The 18,103-nt window shown below is 35.5% G+C and overlaps 1 protein-coding gene across 1 annotated transcript; it reads left to right on the top strand.

Moving 5' to 3' along the window:
• The first annotated feature begins 9,203 nt into the window (after nucleotides 1-9,203).
• On the top strand, nucleotides 9,204-17,946 carry LOC122093263 (homeobox protein SBH1). Its single transcript, XM_042663549.1, has 4 exons — nucleotides 9,204-10,220; nucleotides 10,653-10,899; nucleotides 16,378-16,622; nucleotides 17,469-17,946. Exons 1-4 carry the CDS (start codon nucleotides 9,867-9,869, stop codon nucleotides 17,670-17,672), a joined length of 1,050 nt encoding a protein of 349 aa, XP_042519483.1. The 5' UTR covers nucleotides 9,204-9,866; the 3' UTR covers nucleotides 17,673-17,946.
• Nucleotides 17,947-18,103: the final 157 nt, after the last annotated feature.

Raw genomic sequence — 18,103 nt, 5'->3', positions numbered from 1 at the left:
TTTTTTTTTTTTTTTTTCTTTAGACAAAAGCAGATCCAATCCGTATCACTATTGATTGAGACTGATCCCAAGTTTAAAAATCTTGGTTGAAAGACTGGTTATACCATTATACAAATAAAGAAAAATGATAAGGAAAAATGCTCTTTTCTTCACCTCTATAAAATGATACATCTATCATTTTTTGAAAGAGGAGTGAGATAGATACATTGAACGTTGGCACAACCCATGTTCCTAGACAAAGAATACTTTCTCAATAAATAAATATAAAAATAAAATTATTAAAAAATTGAGAAAAAGGCCTAAAACTAAGCATGGCCCCAACACCTAGATAGAGTGGGGGTGAAATGACCATCCCATTCCTCATGAAATGTGGAATTTCTAATCTTATTGATGCTTTTACTAATGCTCCCATTAATCTATGTATGTTGTAGGAGCCAACCTTTTCTCTCAATAAGCAGCGTTACCTATTCTAATCCTATTGATGCTTTTACTAATGCTCCCATTAATCTATGTACTGTTGTAGGAGCCAATCCTCTCTCTCAATAAGCAGCGTAATCTATTGTGGATCAGACAAAAAAAGAGGACAGTTCCAATTTTCCGGTCTGATTGCCAGCTTAATCCGGTTTTTAAAACTATGGTTTGGATCAATGGATGCCCTTCGGACAGTACAACATACAGTGGCAACACCCATAGCAGTAATAACTTAAAAAAACTAATAAAGAGGCCTCCAACTCCAAATTATATGTAATTAACAGTAATTAAACTACCAAAAAGGACAGAAAAAGGGTAGAAGCTGATATCATATGATAATGACATATTGAGATGATAAGTCCAAGCAAATATTTTAGGTTTCCTGGGATTTGTAAGTTTAGTATCTTTAGGTGGAAATCATAAGGAAGGGGAAGGCAAGGCAAGGCATCTCAGCTATAGCCTATAAGGTTATAGGCCATTACCAGAAGATAGATAACAGATAGTCCACAAGCCAGGAGATTGGGTAATGGAAAGAGAATATTGTCGGCCAAAATGAACCATCATCCTATCCTATCAAACACCACCATCGAGAAAATTGTATTTTAGTTTCTAGGGTTTATCTCTGTTTGGAGTGTGGAGTGTGGGACCCACATCCCTCATATACAAAAAGTGTTAACTACTGACCAGAGAACACATGACACGTTGTCTCAAACACATGGTTTGGCAACTCAAATTGTGCTTTGTAATTGTAGGCTTGTAGGGTTTTAATGTCTCTTCAATGGCTTTCAATGGTTTTCATGGATGTGATTTTTTAACACATCAGTCACAAGTCCACAACCAACAAGTCTCTTCTCTCTGAAACAAAATCAACAAGAGGATCTCTTATACCTCAAGATACAAAACAAAGAGAATGTTAAAGAGGCGTAGGTCAAGTCAAGATATATAAAATTTCTTCTTGGGTTTTTTGAAAAAAGAAGAAACCCAATCCAAAGTGAAGATGATAACCAGTGTAAACTTTTCATTCACCCAAAGACCAAAGACCAAAGTCCAATCCTGTTCCCCTCCCTCCTAAATTTTAGATAATCTCTACTTTCTTCTTCTATTAAAAACGAAGAGTTTCCTTATTATGTGTACAAACACAGATCCTAGCTATTTGTATTCCCCTTCTTATGATTCACATTCAATCACAAGGAAGGGTTGAGGGGACTGTGAGAACATTAAAGGATAAATGAGGAACACTTCAACTGTCACACTAAGATTATGAGAGGATAAGAAGGAGGTGGGTCTTGTCTTCCTAATTTGGTTCACATGTTTGAAAGGGATGTCTGCGGTGAACCACCACCTCCACTCTCACCATTTTATGTGGATGTGGATCTTGTGGCTCACCAAATCATGGATCTCTTTAGGCCGGCATCTATATATTCTATGCTGAACTAACGCATGATGACAACCTTCCATTTATCAGATTTTTCTTTTTGTCAATGGCATAAACGGCTAAACAACTAGCCAGTTGGGTTATAATATAATTTTAAGTTGGACAACTGGGTTATAGTATAATTTCAGGGAAAGTCAAAGGTTCAATCCTATTGCCTCACTTTTATTGATATAATAGTAAGTAGATTATTAGTTAGTAATAAATGGGACCCCTCATAGGTCCCTTCATGTTGGGTCTTCCCAAAAAAAAAATAAGGTTAAGAGTACGTACCATTTGTTTTTTTGAATGCCCTTTTGCCTGTCGGGTGTGGGAAGTTATATGTCAGCTTTGCTTCCTTCCCTCCACCTCCTGTGGTGAGGCTTTCTAGAAGCGATGTGAGTGAGCTAACCAAATTGGGATACGGAAACATTTAGTGGGAAAACTATTGGTAGTATTGTTAAGTTTTTTTCTACAAGACAACTTCTCATATTTGGATGGAGAAGAATTTCATGTTATTATGTAACAAAACTCGGCCAAAGCCAGTGTTGATCAAGTTTTGATTGGATGTTGAAGAGCTTTGTTGTGCATCTCTTCACGAAGGTTTCAAAACCCTAGAAACTTATTTATGAGGTCTGCTTAGGGAGTTATTCCTAAATGGAACAGATCAGGATGAGTTAGCAGTTTGGGTTTTGCGAGGGGCCATACAATGCCCTAATTTGTTGATTGGGTATCTTGGTTTTTTTTTTTCCTCGGATTGTCCTTGAGATGGCCTCAAGGGTTTGCTTATTATCTTTGTATATATCTCTCTTTCCCTTTAGCAATAAATTAGTATGGACGAAAAGAAGAATCTTCCTTTCAAACTCTTTAATATCAGATTTATATTTAGAACATGTCCATTCTTAAAATTTAAATAATTTACAATAATCAATTCTCTACATCTATTGAATCTATGGTATAAAATATTTATAGTAACAAGCAAATCATAGTAATTTTCAGTCCCAAGCCAAGCATATTTTCATTTCTTGAATTGATGGGTCCATCAAAATCACAACCCCGCAAGCAACCAAGTGACCAACCATTAGATGCCAAATGAATCACCCTATACAAGATCAACCCCATTGTTTACTCTTTACAGTTTAAAATGACCATCATTCCTTTTAAATTCTCATCTGCTACCTTTTAAGTCATAGGTAACCCAAAGTTGGCACCATATCATGAGAAGATCAAGGCTGTAATTAAGTAATATAAACTGAAGTTTCAATTTTCAAACTAGTTAATTAAAGCATTTTTAACAACAAGAAGCAGCTCATGATGATTGGATTTGTCTATAATTAGTACTTAAGAATCATTTAGATAAAAAGGAGATCTACTTTTTCTTTTATTTATAAAATAACCAAGAAAAAGAATAGTTCTTGATAAAAATAGAGATTAACAGTTTTTCTCACATACCCTTTTTGAGTGGGCTTCTGAATTGATTTGTTTTAATATTAATGTAACCTGGTTAGAATTATATATGGATGATTCCCTATTCTTTTTAAAAATTCTTTTCCATATCACATGAGGCATAGAACCATGGACAAGACTTAAAGTAGGGAACCAGAAAAGCTTGGGCTGGCTTCACTCCTCATGTCCTCCAATTGGACAGCAGAGTATCGTCTCTCTGACCTACTCTTTGACGTATCTTTTCTTATGCAGATGGGGTCTAGAGTGAGATTAGATTAGCATCGTATGCCCTCTTCCCTCACTTACTCCTCTTCCCTCCTTCCCTCCTTTTAAGAGAGAGAGAGAGAGAGAGAGAGAGAGAGAGATTCTCAAAATCTCAAGTTCCTTTGTTAGTTATTACAGGTTCCTTTCAAACCTCAGGTTCCAAGTCTCATCTCTTTAATTTATGGGCACTGGAGAAGTGATTATATGTTTGCATTTAAAGAGTCCTACAGGATGGACTAGATTTTCTACTACTGAAGAGAATATATCATAAATCCATGCTGGGTTTCTCTTCTACAGAAATATCACTTGTACTCCTCTAGTGATTTTAAGACACTAGATTCTACCCAAGAAAAAAACAAAAGAAGAGATTTTAAGACACTAGAGGAGTAATGCCCATATCATAATACCGTACCATTTAGCTCCCAAAACCCCTAGAGGACTGCTACTAATTTCTGCCGCTGCATTTCATCAGCCCCAGAGAGAGAGAGAAGCCCAAACCGATTTTGTTCATGAACTTAAAAAAAAAATCCGGATTACTAGAGTTGATTACTAAATAATGTGATCTTGATTACTGCCCAAATATCCTGATTACTAAATAATGTGCTTTGTGTTGCTCAATTTATGTCTTTCTATTTCGATGTGAGCATCTTATGAAATCGTATATGTATGATCAATGGGCATAGGGAGTAAAAACAATCACACACATAAGAAACAAAAGATTACATGGTTCACAATACCGTTTATATTTAGGGAGTGATACACTCTTCCACTAAGAAAAATAGTACAACCCTTGTAATTTGATTCCCAAACCCTTATATATTCTTCTCTTTCTTGTCTTTTCTCACTAGTCACTCACTTATACTTTCTTTCTCTCAACCTTGGTGTCTCTCCAATCCTAGCTTATCACTCTCTTCTATTCTTCTCTAATCCCTTTGAAAGATGCCTCTCTCCTTTTTAGACTCTTTTCTTTTAAACTTAAAAGCCTCTACATTTTTCACTCTCTCTTGGAAACCTTCACCTTCTCTTTTAGGAGATCATATTGGACAACCCAAAATAGATTGTTAAACTAAACCTATCAAGATAAAAGATATAAAACCCAACAATATTTCCCATGAGCTAGTTCTATTTGTTTTTTTCATATTATGTTCTACTAGTTTGGAGAACTTCAAATCAATCATCTCCTGTATTGGGTATATGGATGTTCAAATTTAATTGATGATTCAACTTTGGACGAACTTTGATTCTATAGTTGAAAACATAAAGCATAAAAGTCCAAATATTGCAGACAATAAGTTAGAGATTGGACCCAAAACTTGGCATGTGGTTAATCTAAATGGAGACCTTATCATCTAATATTCGGTTTGATCAAAAGAACCTCCATATATCTCAAATTGGCAAAAAAGTTACAGAATTCTCCTTATACATCAACCTTGCACGAAAACTTGACAGCAACTAAAAACATTGGATTTAACATTTACTAAATTAAGTAAAGGGGGAGGGTTTCCTACAAGAGCAGTGTAAGAAAAAATCTCTATACTATACCAATGAAGGGTTGAAAAATAATATTATTTATATGCAGTCTACATGAGGCCTACATGGTTAAATAGTATGAAGAGCGTCAATGTGAGCCTCAATATTTATTATGTGAGTATGGTATAAAAGAATTTGTACAAGGACAACAGAGCAATTTTTTTCCCTTGAATTAAATAAGATTGGCTCTTAATATATAAGGTCAATGATCATTGAGTTTTTTTTTTTTTGGGGGGGGGGGGGGGGGGTAAGAAAGAGCATCAAGTATTCATAAAAGGAAATCCTTGCACTACCAATCTCGCGTTCTCAAGCTAACATATTTTCCAACTGAAATTATGTATACCTCTTTTACCGGACTTTAGTTTCAACGAGAGTACTTATTCGACTTAATTCATGTTTGGTAGCTTTAAGCTCATTATTAAATTGCAAATTTAATAAATTCCTTGCATGTTTGATTATGGATGCAAAGTGCAAATGATGATTTTTTGCTTCTACATGTGGCCATTAAGGTTGAAGCCATAGACTAAGAATGAATGTTGCATGCTTCTATTTTAACTATTAGGATGAAAGTAGGAAACCATAGACATATATAGATATGATTAATAAGCAAATGTAATTTTATTTGATATGGTGAACACGAATTTTAGGTGGGAACAATTGGGTTGTTTCCTTGGTGGTCCACCTTACTTGTGCATTAGTCACTTGGGGAATTTTAGTGTTGTAAACATTAGTAATCGGATACCCTCATTAGGGTTTGGAATGCTTTATGCGAATGATGGTTTTCATTATCATACAAAAGGGTTTTGACCACTCAATGATTAAAAGTTTCAAATAAAGCTTTGTTTCAAAGAGAGGGGAAGAGATTTGAAATTAGATTTGGACCAGTATGGTTAAAACTCCCATGATCTTTTTACTAGAGAAGGAAAAAAATAACAAAGCAAGACTTAAAAAGTTGTTAAATGTACAACCATTAATTCTGAAATCCCATTTTTACCATAAATATATATATGTTGTGCTTTAAGTAATAAGGTAGTTTCTTTTGGTGGTAACTTTTTTTTAAAGATTTGTAAGGAGGGGTTCTTTTCCATTATGATTGATGGATGATGTTATTGTCTTGTAATCTCTTTCATTGTTTGATGATAGTTTGATTTACCCTCACACCCAAAAAAAAAAAAAAAAAAGTTTGATTTACCCTAATAAAAAGAAAGGAAAAATGATAACTATTTTGTTGGAAAACATGGGTGTGATGGCGGATCCCATAAATATCATTGGTAAGATTTTAGGTCAAAACAAATAAAAAATTGCCTTCAATTAAGTTTGAAGTGTAAGCAAAATTACAAATACATTGACATGCCATTGTTCTAACTTACATAAATTTAAATTCAGTACTTTTAACCATTTATTATATTTTTTTCAGTTGAAACCAAGGTCTACAAATTCGAAATCAAGGTCCAATTGATTTTCATCAATTTCAAATTGGATTGTAATGAAATTAGCCCAAATTGACCAAGAATCATTCACTCACTCGAACTTTGCCTTACTTTTTCTAACTCAATACACATAAAAATCAGTCCTAGACAATATTGGAAAAAAAAAAAAAAAAAAAAAAAACCCCAAGACCTTCTAGTAGGATGAGCTTTAATGCTCCACATTCAATCAAGTGCACTAGGCATAGAACAACAATTATTTCAAATTTATTTTCAAAACACGGTGCCATAAGATATGATCTTCCTATTCGTAGTTTGGAGGTTGAGGACACAAATGGCGCATAACATCTCCTATTACAAATATCTCTTCTTAGTAGCCAACATTCCATATGACTTTGAAGGTGTCCCTTCTTTTTATATCACAAGGCAGCCTAATATTTCAGTGCCAAGATGATCAACCCCCATATAATAAATAACCAAGGTGCCCAAGAGGGTAAAAGGAAAATAACAAATATGGAATCTCTGACTAGTTCCTGACGTAGCCAACGAAGTTGGCATGAAGGGATAATGGTCCATTATAGAAAAATATGCATGATTAAGTTCCCATCACTACCAAAGACCCTTGTAAACCATCACCCAGTATATGGAAGAACCCTAATCAATCTACCAATAAAATGGAGGTGTCTTCATCTTTACCCACCCAAAACCTCTCTAAACATTAGGTTACCTTTTCTAAATATGGTGGTATGATATTTGGATCTTCGGAAGATCACCACTTTACCTGAGGATCTTCTTTAGATTTGTATATATTTTTTTCTAAATGTATCCTAATAATATTTCTCTGTTTAAGGGGTTTTTTGCTCAAAAAAAAAAAAAAAAAAAAAAACAATTCATGGTGGTATGTCATGGCTTATGTCTTTTGATAAGAGAAGGAATACTCCTTTACCTGACTGAAGGAAAACCACTCATTTTTTTCCCTTTATATGTATACCATGCTACTTTGATCGGGACTGCACAAATGCAAACATGTGAATTTCAGGAATCTATCAAAAATATTTCCAAATCAAACATGTCACTTCTTACACATATTTCTATTGGAGATTTGTAAAAGATGTTAATTTGAATAAGGAGAATGGAATTAAAAGATTCGAATTATTATCGTCAAAAAGATCTATTGTTTTCTCAATTATCACAAGACATTTATTCTACAACATGAACAAATAATATATCAATTGGGACCATTGTATAAAAAGGATATTGTCTATACAAGCAATGTAGATGTCAAAATTTTGGGTTCAATTCATTTTTGTAGAAGGTGCTTTATCCATTAGAATGTGAAGAACAAATAGTTAATGCAAAATAAATGATTCCTCCAACCATGGAGTGGAATTTGATCATATTATTATACATATTGCTAATAATGTCTTTTTTGCTAAATAATCAACAACCTTATCGATCCGACTAAGTATAAAAGGAAAATAATAAGATCTGAAATTTGTTGATAAATGAAATGTCTCCCGACACCAACTCGAGTGCGAGAGTTTTGTTTATCATTGTACCCATTAAATACCCTTTGGTATTTTCATATTGATATACGTCCCATATATGTCCATATATATGTTTATCATACTCTATTATAACTTAATTAATATGTACTCTCTCCATTCTGAGCATGAACTTACAAAGTAGATTTTAAAAAAAAAAAAAAAAAAAAACCCTAAAAATGGATTACTTTGATTTATCTTGTGATTTTGAAAATATCACTTTCCATCAAAGAGAAAAAGAAAATGTTAAAATTGAGAGGATGCAGAGTCACAGCTACCTGCTAAATCGTGGGTCATGCAAAAGAGTAGGAAAAAAAAAACCTAAACAAGGACATCTAGCTTGTTCAACAGAGAGATAACTGCAGATGATCTCTACATTTGTAAGAAAGGATATCTTAACTTTCTCCTATTTTGATTATGACAAACCCTTTTACCCAAAATGGAAAATTCTAAGTAAGCCAAGAAGACCTCGGGACAGTTTAGTTGGCAAGTTTACTAAAAAAGGACATTAATGTTCAAAAGTTGTAGGCTTGGAGTACGCAACGTTTTGAATTATATATAGATTCTGTTCAGCTTATTCTCTTTACTATAAGCAAAGAAAATAATTATAATTCACCTCAGTGTGTTCAGATATTGACAATATTTTTTGCCTACTTCAATTGCTAAAAATCTAAAACCCTGGAGTAGATCCCGGACAACCCATGAGGCCACCTATCTTGTTAAGCAAAACCCCATCGATGGTTTTCAGTTTCCAACCTAAACAAATTATCTTGGGACTTCAAAGGAAACCTAATTAAAGTTGCACCTCTCTCTCTCTCTCTCTCTCTCTCTCTCTCTAAGAGTGAATAGGGTAGCTGGAGCCCAGGAGGGGAACCATGGGCTAATAGGTGAACAGGGATTGAGATAAAAGAGGAGGAGAGACATTCGGACTGTCCCACAAACTTTACCAGCTTTTCTTACTTTTTCTACAGTGCATAATTACAGATTAGATGGAATGACACTAATAATAGGAGAGAGAATGTGAGAGAGAGAGAGAGAAGCTGAGAAAGGAAAGACGACAATGCATGAGCCCATATTAAATGAACGGACGGATTGATATCAAAAGGGTAGCCAGAGAAAGGGATTTCAGGGGTTGTAAGTTGCAACTTGTAAATCTTTTCCCTTGGTTGGTACTAATGCTATTGGGCGAGATCCTCGATTAGATCGACTATTCTTTCTCTTTTTTCCTCTTTCTCTCTCTACCTGTTATCGCAGAGCATCAGTGGCAGTGCAAGAACCGAGGAGAGGGGGGGGGGAGGAGGGGTTTTCATCATCTCGGGAAGGAAAGCTTTGCAGAGTGGGTGCAGGATAACATGGGGCGCCCTTTCTTCTTTCCTCCTTCACTACCATACCCTCCCGCGTGCGCTCTGCGTCACCAATAACACCTCTTCTCTCTCTCTCTCTCTCTCACTTCAATTTTCACTGTTCAGCCTCAGTGAAAGAACTGGTAGTGTCGTAGTGAGCCCAGAGAAAGAAAATTTATAAAGGAGACTCTGAGACTGAACTAAATTACGCCATTTCCGAAGGAGCCCTGAATCTGAATCTGCTTTTTCACATAACAGTGGAGAAGCAGAGAACCAAACCCCTCCCCCTCCCCAATACTGACTACCACTTCCTAGGATTTTCTGTAAACAGTAGCTTGAAACGCGGGAGAGCTCTTCTAAGAGATCTTAACAATCACAAAAGAAAAGAAGAGCAAGAGAGAGAGAGAGAGAGAGAGAGAGAGAGGTGGGGATGGAGGGTGGTTGTGGTAGTAGTAATTCATGTTTGATGAGTTTTGGAGATAACAGTGGAAATGGGCTTTCTTCCATGATGATGATGCCTCTTATGACTTCTCCTACTAATGCAGAAACAAGCAATCTCTTCCTTCCTTTACCTCCCACCACCACCACCACCAATCGCAACCACCACCACCACCAACACCAACACCAACACCAGGGCAGTTCTAGTGGAACTTATTTCATGGAGCAAGACAACAACAACAACAACAACGAGAGTGGCAGTAGCAGTGGTTCCTCTATCAGGGCTAAGATCATGTCTCATCCTCACTACCCTCGTCTCTTAGCTGCCTACGTCAACTGCCAAAAGGTGATGATCATGAAGATGATAAACAAGATATAGAATTTTTATTCTTGCTGGAAAAAGAATAAAATTCTCATAATTTTCTTCTCCCCTTCCGAAGATTTTGTTCCACAGAAAGCAAAAAATTAGAATCCTAAGAAACTAAAACCGTTAGCAACCCTCTTCCCTTTAATTCTTATGGTCCCAAGATAGAGACCCATTGACCTAAACCAATATAATTTACTGAAGCCTCACCCATACCCATCAACTAAAAGATGTCTTTCTTTCTCCTTAGCTGAGAAAATGGAAAGAGAGACACTGAAACCCTGATGAGCAGAGAGAGAGAGAGAGAGAGAGAACCCAATTAACCTAATACAAGAAGAAAAATTAAGGAGAAGGTAGTGTCTTTTATTGTTTCTTCGTTTGGTTGCATTGATGAGATTGAAATAATCCAAACAGGTGGGAGCACCACCTGAAGTGGTGGCGAAGTTAGAGGAGGCGTGTGCGTCTGATGAGGCCATGGCTCGGAGTGGGAGGGGTTGTCTAGGAGAAGACCCAGCTCTAGATCAGTTCATGGAAGCTTACTGTGAGATGCTTACTAAGTACGAGCAAGAGCTCACCAAGCCTTTCAAAGAAGCTATGATGTTCCTCTCTAGCATCGAGTGCCAGTTTAAAGCCCTCACTGTGTCTTCCTCTGCGGATTCTGGTGATGACACCTACTTCTTCATCTCACTTTGTTCTTGGTTTCTGGTTTTCGATTAAAAACTTAAGTTCTTGCAAATCATGCCCATGCATGGAGGCGTAAACATAAAGCAGCCTCATGCTTTTCTTTCAAAAAAGTTCTTTAAAATAGGTTGAAGTATTCTATATTTATTATTTAATACTTTAGGTGGTTGAATCTTGGAAGTTGTTTCCTTATTAGGTTGTTGGATGAATATTTTGTTGTTCAGATGATTTCTCTCTGGATATATATGAAGCCTTTGGCCCTATCTCTCTCTCTCTCTCTCTCCCTGGTGGGTAAGTGGGTTTCCATTCTCTCCATAAAATATACGTGGAGGAGATGGGCAAGGGTAGGGAGAGATTAGGTTGACTTAACTACTGAGTGTAAGTGTGGAAGAAAATATTTCATTTAAAAAAAAAAAAAAATTAAGTGTGGAAGAAGATACACTAACTGGAGAGATGTTTATGGAGGACATTTTGAGTGCAAGTCTAAAAATATTGACTCTGAGTGTAATTCTAGCTGTTAAAGCTTATTTTTACAGGTTTTTTTTTTAGTGATTTTGAGATTTTTATTTATTTTTATTTCTCTCGGATTCATCTTAACAGGTTATTACAGGTAGGATTTCGAAGAAGATGATGGTTGATTCATAAATTTTCAACCTTTTGCATATAAATACTGATTTAGACAACTTTACCTTCAAATTCTGTGGTTGCCCCCTTAGGTTGCAGATAATTTCCCCCCTCCCCTTTTTTTATTATTATCAAATTGCTTAGATATGTGTTGGTTTTGGGTTCTTAGAGGTTGATGAGACTGGTACTTTATATTTGAAGTTTGCAGAGGATGCAATGCTGTGGATACCTACTAGGTTTCACTTTTTTTTTTTGGGTGGGGGGGTGGGGGGGGGGAGATGTTGAGGTGGTAATTCTTTTAGTTGAGATTGGTTTTAAGTTTTAACCCTTAATGATGAGACTGATATGTCTCATTTCAACTTATTATGAGGGGTAAATTACAATTTCAAAGCTTGTAGGAAATACTTGGCCTACCATAGTAGAAAGGGATGATAAGAAAGGTTAAAATGAAAAGCTTAAATTGCTCATTATGGTGGTTTCGTAGTTGTTCTTGCACTCATCTAACCTATGTTAGAAATTAATATCGATCAAGATAAGTTAAAGGTGCAAGTCCTTAAATGTCTTTCATGTTGGGGACTAAATGAAAAGACAACTTGCTGTGTGAGCTGTAGAATCAAATCATGAATTGAAATTTATATTGAGTACACCATAATATTGCAATTGTAGGTCCATGCCAGTTTCTCTTTTTAACATGTATTTCATTTCTTAAATTTTTTTCAAGCTAACTTTCTTATCATCCCTTTCTAATTTTTTGTTCATGCCAGTTTCTCTTTTGTTCAAATTTTTTTTTCATGCAATTGGTGCTGTCCCATCTTAAATGATTAGACTGGAGGGATGTAATGTTTAAACAAGAACCGGAGAGATCTAAAGTTTGAACAAGAAATTTTCTTCTTTCTACTTCTTGAACAAATGCAATGCTGACTGTAGCTTGAGGATATTAAAATTTTAAGTTCTCTAGTTATCTCACTCATGCATATTGTAACAAGGGAGACAAAACAAAACTCAACACTGAACATTCTAACCATGCTTTGCTATATGCAATCCCTCGTGATTTCTGATGCAGACCCAGAATTGCATCTTATTATTTATTTTGGTTTATGATTAATTGTTAAATCTAATTAGGCTTAGTTTTAGGATTCTTAATTATTTCAGATTTTTATTTGGTACATGGTCAGCCCAAGTCCATGAGTAGTTTATTTATTTAATTAATATAGACCCATAGTAAAGTAAGCTTAGTGTTTTATTGTTTCTTTTAATCTCAGTTGTAGGAATTTAATTAGGTAGGTAGTTGAGATTGTTTAGGGTTTTCGCTAGGGCTTTAACTTTTCTTTAATATGTAATGTAATGGGAGAACAGTGTTAGCAAGTAGATTAATGAATCAAATTTGGAGTTTCTCATTTTTTTTAAGTTTTGAAGAACTTCACCCCTTCCAAGCCTTTAAGAGCTTGTATTGAGCCAGCTGAGCACATCCCCACCCTCTTATCATTCCTTGAGTAATACGATAATCGTTCCACGTTTCCAGACTATGTAAAGTTCAAAATCTTCTATGAATAAGTTTTTTGGAGGATTTCTCAAGCCATGTGATATATTTCTAATTTTATGGCTATTTTTTCTAAGCAAAAAATTATAATCCTGTTAATAATACTTTTAAGATTGAGTATGTGCTTATTTATGAATCAGATCTGTTCCTATGTACACAATTATGGTTGGTCACCCCTAAAGGGAAAAATTGAAATAAAGAAATATAAAATAGTAGGTATATTAGGTTAGACCTTCTCTTGCACAATTATTATTATTATTATTATTGATATTATTATCATCAGGATCATCAAAAGCTAACTGGTCAGCATTTTCTCATTAACTTGTCATCTAAATCTGCTTCTTTTTCTTTTTTTTTCTTTTTTTTTTTTTTTTTTTTTTTAAATAATATGATGGCTTAGCCTATTTAAAATTATAGTGAAAACACTTCGTCGTGGTTTTATTTTCTTCATTGAACCATGAATTTATCTTGCTGTTGTTTGGATTATTTCTCTTAATAACAATAAATGGCACAAGAGTTATTTAACAATAAAATGGCACAAGAGTTATTTTTAATTTAGCTTCTAAAAGAAAATATGCTGCTTGGTGTTTGGGGTATTATCATTTTTCTTGCTTTCTGTTCCTATGTTTGGTAGATGTTTATTGTCTGCTATTTTTTCTATGTAACAAGATCAATGCAGGTAAAATATATATTTTTTTTCTTCCTCATTTTTTTCCTTTTCATAACAGCATAACTATCGAGGTTATTTTTATTTTTCACAGTGATAAAGTGGTCTGCCAGTAAGTGCATCAAGAAGTAAAGCAAACTGCCCACTAAAAGCAAACTTGATTATATCCTTCTCCTATCATGGATGCATGACTCTACCATGATTTTAGGGTGTTACGCATCGTAAGTTCTAGCTCTTAACCAGTATTCCTTAAATTAGATAGGGAAGAGAAACAATTAGAGTTTACTCGCTGCAGTCATTATCCAGAAGAATATATAAAAAGGGCACACAGCACACGAGGCTCCCACCACTGAAGGGTCTAGAGACGGTCATAATGTACGCAGCCTTACCCCCCCTTCGCGGAGAAGCTGTTTTTTGACTCGAACCCTTGACCACTAGGTCGCAATGGATAAGCCTTACTTTTGTCCCGATGTCCACCATCTATCCAGAAAAATGTATGTTATATGCATATTTGCAGCAATTATTCATAGTTAGATATAAAAGTGTATATTAGGAATTGATAATAAATTTTTATATTATTGTAGTCTGTGTATGAGCTATATTATATTGTATCTTGTGCGTCTCCATCAAAATCTATTTTAGATATTTGATAAATCGATAAATTTGATTCCATAATAAAATCGTCTTAGTGGCGGTCTGGTAGTTTGTAACTGACAATGGTGGTCAATAAATTCTAATTCCTTTGGAGACAGGATTATTGGGTTTATGATGTTTTGTAGACCTTTCACCAGCTAAACTAGAGGATCATGGGTATTGGGAAACAATTGTGTTAATATGCTGAGAAAAAAATTGGGTTAGGGGATATAAGGAAAGATCCATAATTTGTTGTTGCCTTTAGCAGATTGATGTCTGAGCTATTCGCTCCAATGTCAGATCTTATTTTGAGGATAGCCTTTTTCATCTGTAGAACGAATACACTGTATATGTTAGGTTCTGCACTCAGGAATCCATGCTTGGAAGAATCCTCAGATCAAGTACTATGTCCACATTGACATCTCACTTCTTAAAAATCAAAGATATAGGTGAACTTTTCATGAGAGATGCTTTGGTATGAAAATTTATTTATTTATGCTGTTGTACATTAAGTACAACCTGAGCAGCCAAGGGACAACACAACAAGTTGCTACATGGGATAGAGGAATGGTTTTCATGTACTGTGAATTTATTTGGTCTGTAAAATTATCATAGGTGCATCATGAAAATATGGATTTAATAAGTTTAATAGATTCTATTAAGTATGACACTTATTAAAATGTTTTGAAGACTAGTTAATCTATATCCTGATTTGATCTAATGCAATAATCCTGATCTTCCCAATCGATTCTAGTTGAGGTTGGGTTGAGATAAATATTGATCTCATTGTATAAATCCATCATTAGTAGTTGGATTACATAACTGAAACATGGATTTGCATCACATGTGATAGAATAAATATCACAATCAATGTCAGAAAAGATTAGGTTCATATTTTTGGCTTATATCCATGATACCTATTATGCCCTCTCTAAACCCATTGAAGTTATCTTATTTATGTAAGATTCTCTAGTTTCCTTCATCTCATTCGATATTTATGAGTGTATTGGATTGTTTCAACTCACTGTGCTTTATGACTCTTACAATTTCTTGGGCCTCTGGTTACATATGATCCAACTTTTTCATCTCCTACCAAAAAAAAACCGTTGCATCCATTGTATGGTTTGATGAAGCTTAATCCACTGCAAGGTACAACAGCAAAGCTTGCTGCTGCTTTTGTATTCAATGTTATGTATGTGTTTATTCTAGTTTCGAGGTGATATTCTGGAGGCAAAAACTACGTGAATAGATTTCAAATTTGTTAAGTTTGTCTCGAATTCTTGACCCGTTTTAAAGATTGATCCGATCTGACATATTTTGGTGGCAATCCGAATGGGGAATTTTCTGAGATATGTGATGGAAGCAGAGGAGTTGGGCCGATAGGCCCAAGCCCGGAGCCTATCATTGATCTCGTATGGGGGTGCAGGGGTGTAGCCCCCGCGGTATGGTTCAACCGGATCGACCGCGACCCGATGGGTCAACCCGCGATTTGGAGTATATATATATTGTACTGTTGCTTGTTGAGAAAGTCATTGTATTCTAAGGTTTTCACGCAGCTAGGATTTTAGGGCGAGTTTTTCCTTGCCGTTGTTAGGGTGTAATTTCTCTTTTGCATAGTGAATCATCTTCTTCTTCGCCTGAGGACGTAGTACATCACCCTGGTGTGTGAACCTCGTTAAATTTCTGTGTCGTACGAATCTGTTGTCTCTTTGTTATTCGTGTTTCTTGGTGTTTGCTCTTACAAAATCTGTTGTGGATATCTGACTCACAACCTGTTGATTTCCCGTCAAAAATTTCTCGAATCTTTTCCCTTCATTATCATCTGGTAGTAATGCACATTAAATATGAAGATATTTGGAAGTACAACATGGTAAGTCTAGTGTTAGTGAAAAAATCAGTTTGGAGGATTAACCCCTACAACATGCCTTCTGTACCTGAACAAACTCCATGTCTTTGCTTGCTCACTTTTATACTTATTGATCACTTGTCATCAGGTCGTGGTGTGGCTTCAGATCAGAATGGATCATCCGAGGAAGAGGCTGATGCAAGTGAAAATTTCATTGATCCTCAAGCAGAAGACAAGGAACTAAAAGGTCAGCTTTTGCGCAAGTACAGTGGATATCTGGGCAGCCTCAAGAAGGAATTTTTGAAGAAGAGAAAGAAAGGGAAACTACCAAAGGAAGCTAGACAGCAATTGCTGGACTGGTGGAGCAGACACTACAAATGGCCTTACCCATCGGTACTGATCTTACAATTTTTTATTTAAATTTAAAAAAAAAAAATCACAATATTGTTTCCTATGTCATTAATGCAGATGTGCTTGGTGAATAGATTCTAGTCCATGAAGAGGCATGAAACAACATGACTGTTTCACTATTCTATAATGCTTCCTTTGGTTTCAATATCCTATTAAGCTACTTTTGTTTGATCAATCTCTTGTTTGGGGCATAGGTTGCTGATCACAAGTCCATGGAATGAATCTCTTGAGCTTTACCCATTTTACAGATTTTTTGGGCACACATGAAGTTACTGCTGGTTACTTTTTTTTTATATTGCAAGTTCTGAGCTCCAGTCCCCCCTGTACCTAGCTTTCTTAATCTTGCATGGGCTCATTAGTAGAAAATTGAACTGAATGGCCCTAGTCATTTTTATTGTAGGAAGTCTAGAACCTTGAAAATTAATCTAAAACAAGGGAAGATAAAACAGGTTTAGCTATATGGGCTCTTTGTGTTGCTGGTTGAATCCAGTTTCAGACTATTGGGTTGATTGGGTACTTCTCTTACCTATTGGAGGGCATCGTCTATTGACAGCTGAAGGTAGGATATGTTGTCTACCTCAATACAGACAGTTGTATATAGCACTAACACAAGTTCATGGGACCGAAAAATCCAATGGTGTCATGTGAGGTGCTCTATTCCATGAATTTCTAGAAACCCTAATTTTGTTCTGTGGAGGGAAGCAGTAGCTATTGTTATGATCATGGACTCCTGCTGATGAACTCCGAGTTTCCTCTTCTTTCCTTTTTTGTTTGTTTGAATTGTCTTATTAGTTATCCATGTGAGATTGAGACATAGTGTGGGTACAGGAATCACAGAAGCTGGCATTAGCAGAGTCAACAGGTCTTGATCAGAAGCAGATAAACAACTGGTTTATCAATCAAAGGAAGCGCCATTGGAAACCTTCTGAAGAGATGCAGTTTGTGGTGATGGATGCAACACATCCCCCCTACTTCATCGACAATGTTATCGGCAATCCTTTCCCAATGGATTGCATGCCGACTCTCCTCTAAAAATGTTGCAAATGCAGATTTTCAAACTGATTTGCATTGCTAATTAAATAAAATATTGTATTACAAATGTACTACTTATACTATGTAGAGGACCTACCTAGAGGTTATTACTCTTAACTATGATGACCAGTGAATGTGCAAATTCTCCTGGTTTAGTTTCTGTTTCTTGTTTCTAAGGAGCTCTGATCCATGTAGAGCTACTAGTATTGTTCTTCTGCACACCTGGAAAAACTAATGGTTTTTCAAAACTAATTTGTTAGGATTATTTATGAGATGATGCTAGTGTTGGGGGTACAAGTCGCCAAGAAAAAAAAAAAAAGTACAAAAATTGTGGTCTAATAAATTATCTTTGTGCTTGGCATGTTTTAAACCAAAAGGAGATTTTTTATCAAATTTCAAATTTTACTTTAGGATTGGTGAAGTTTTTTTTG

Source organism: Macadamia integrifolia, chromosome 11 (genome assembly GCF_013358625.1).
Source record: "Macadamia integrifolia cultivar HAES 741 chromosome 11, SCU_Mint_v3, whole genome shotgun sequence".
NCBI classification, from domain to species: domain Eukaryota; kingdom Viridiplantae; phylum Streptophyta; class Magnoliopsida; order Proteales; family Proteaceae; genus Macadamia; species Macadamia integrifolia.
Note: the sequence above shows the minus strand (reverse complement) of the source record. Positions and strands in the feature narration are given on the sequence as shown.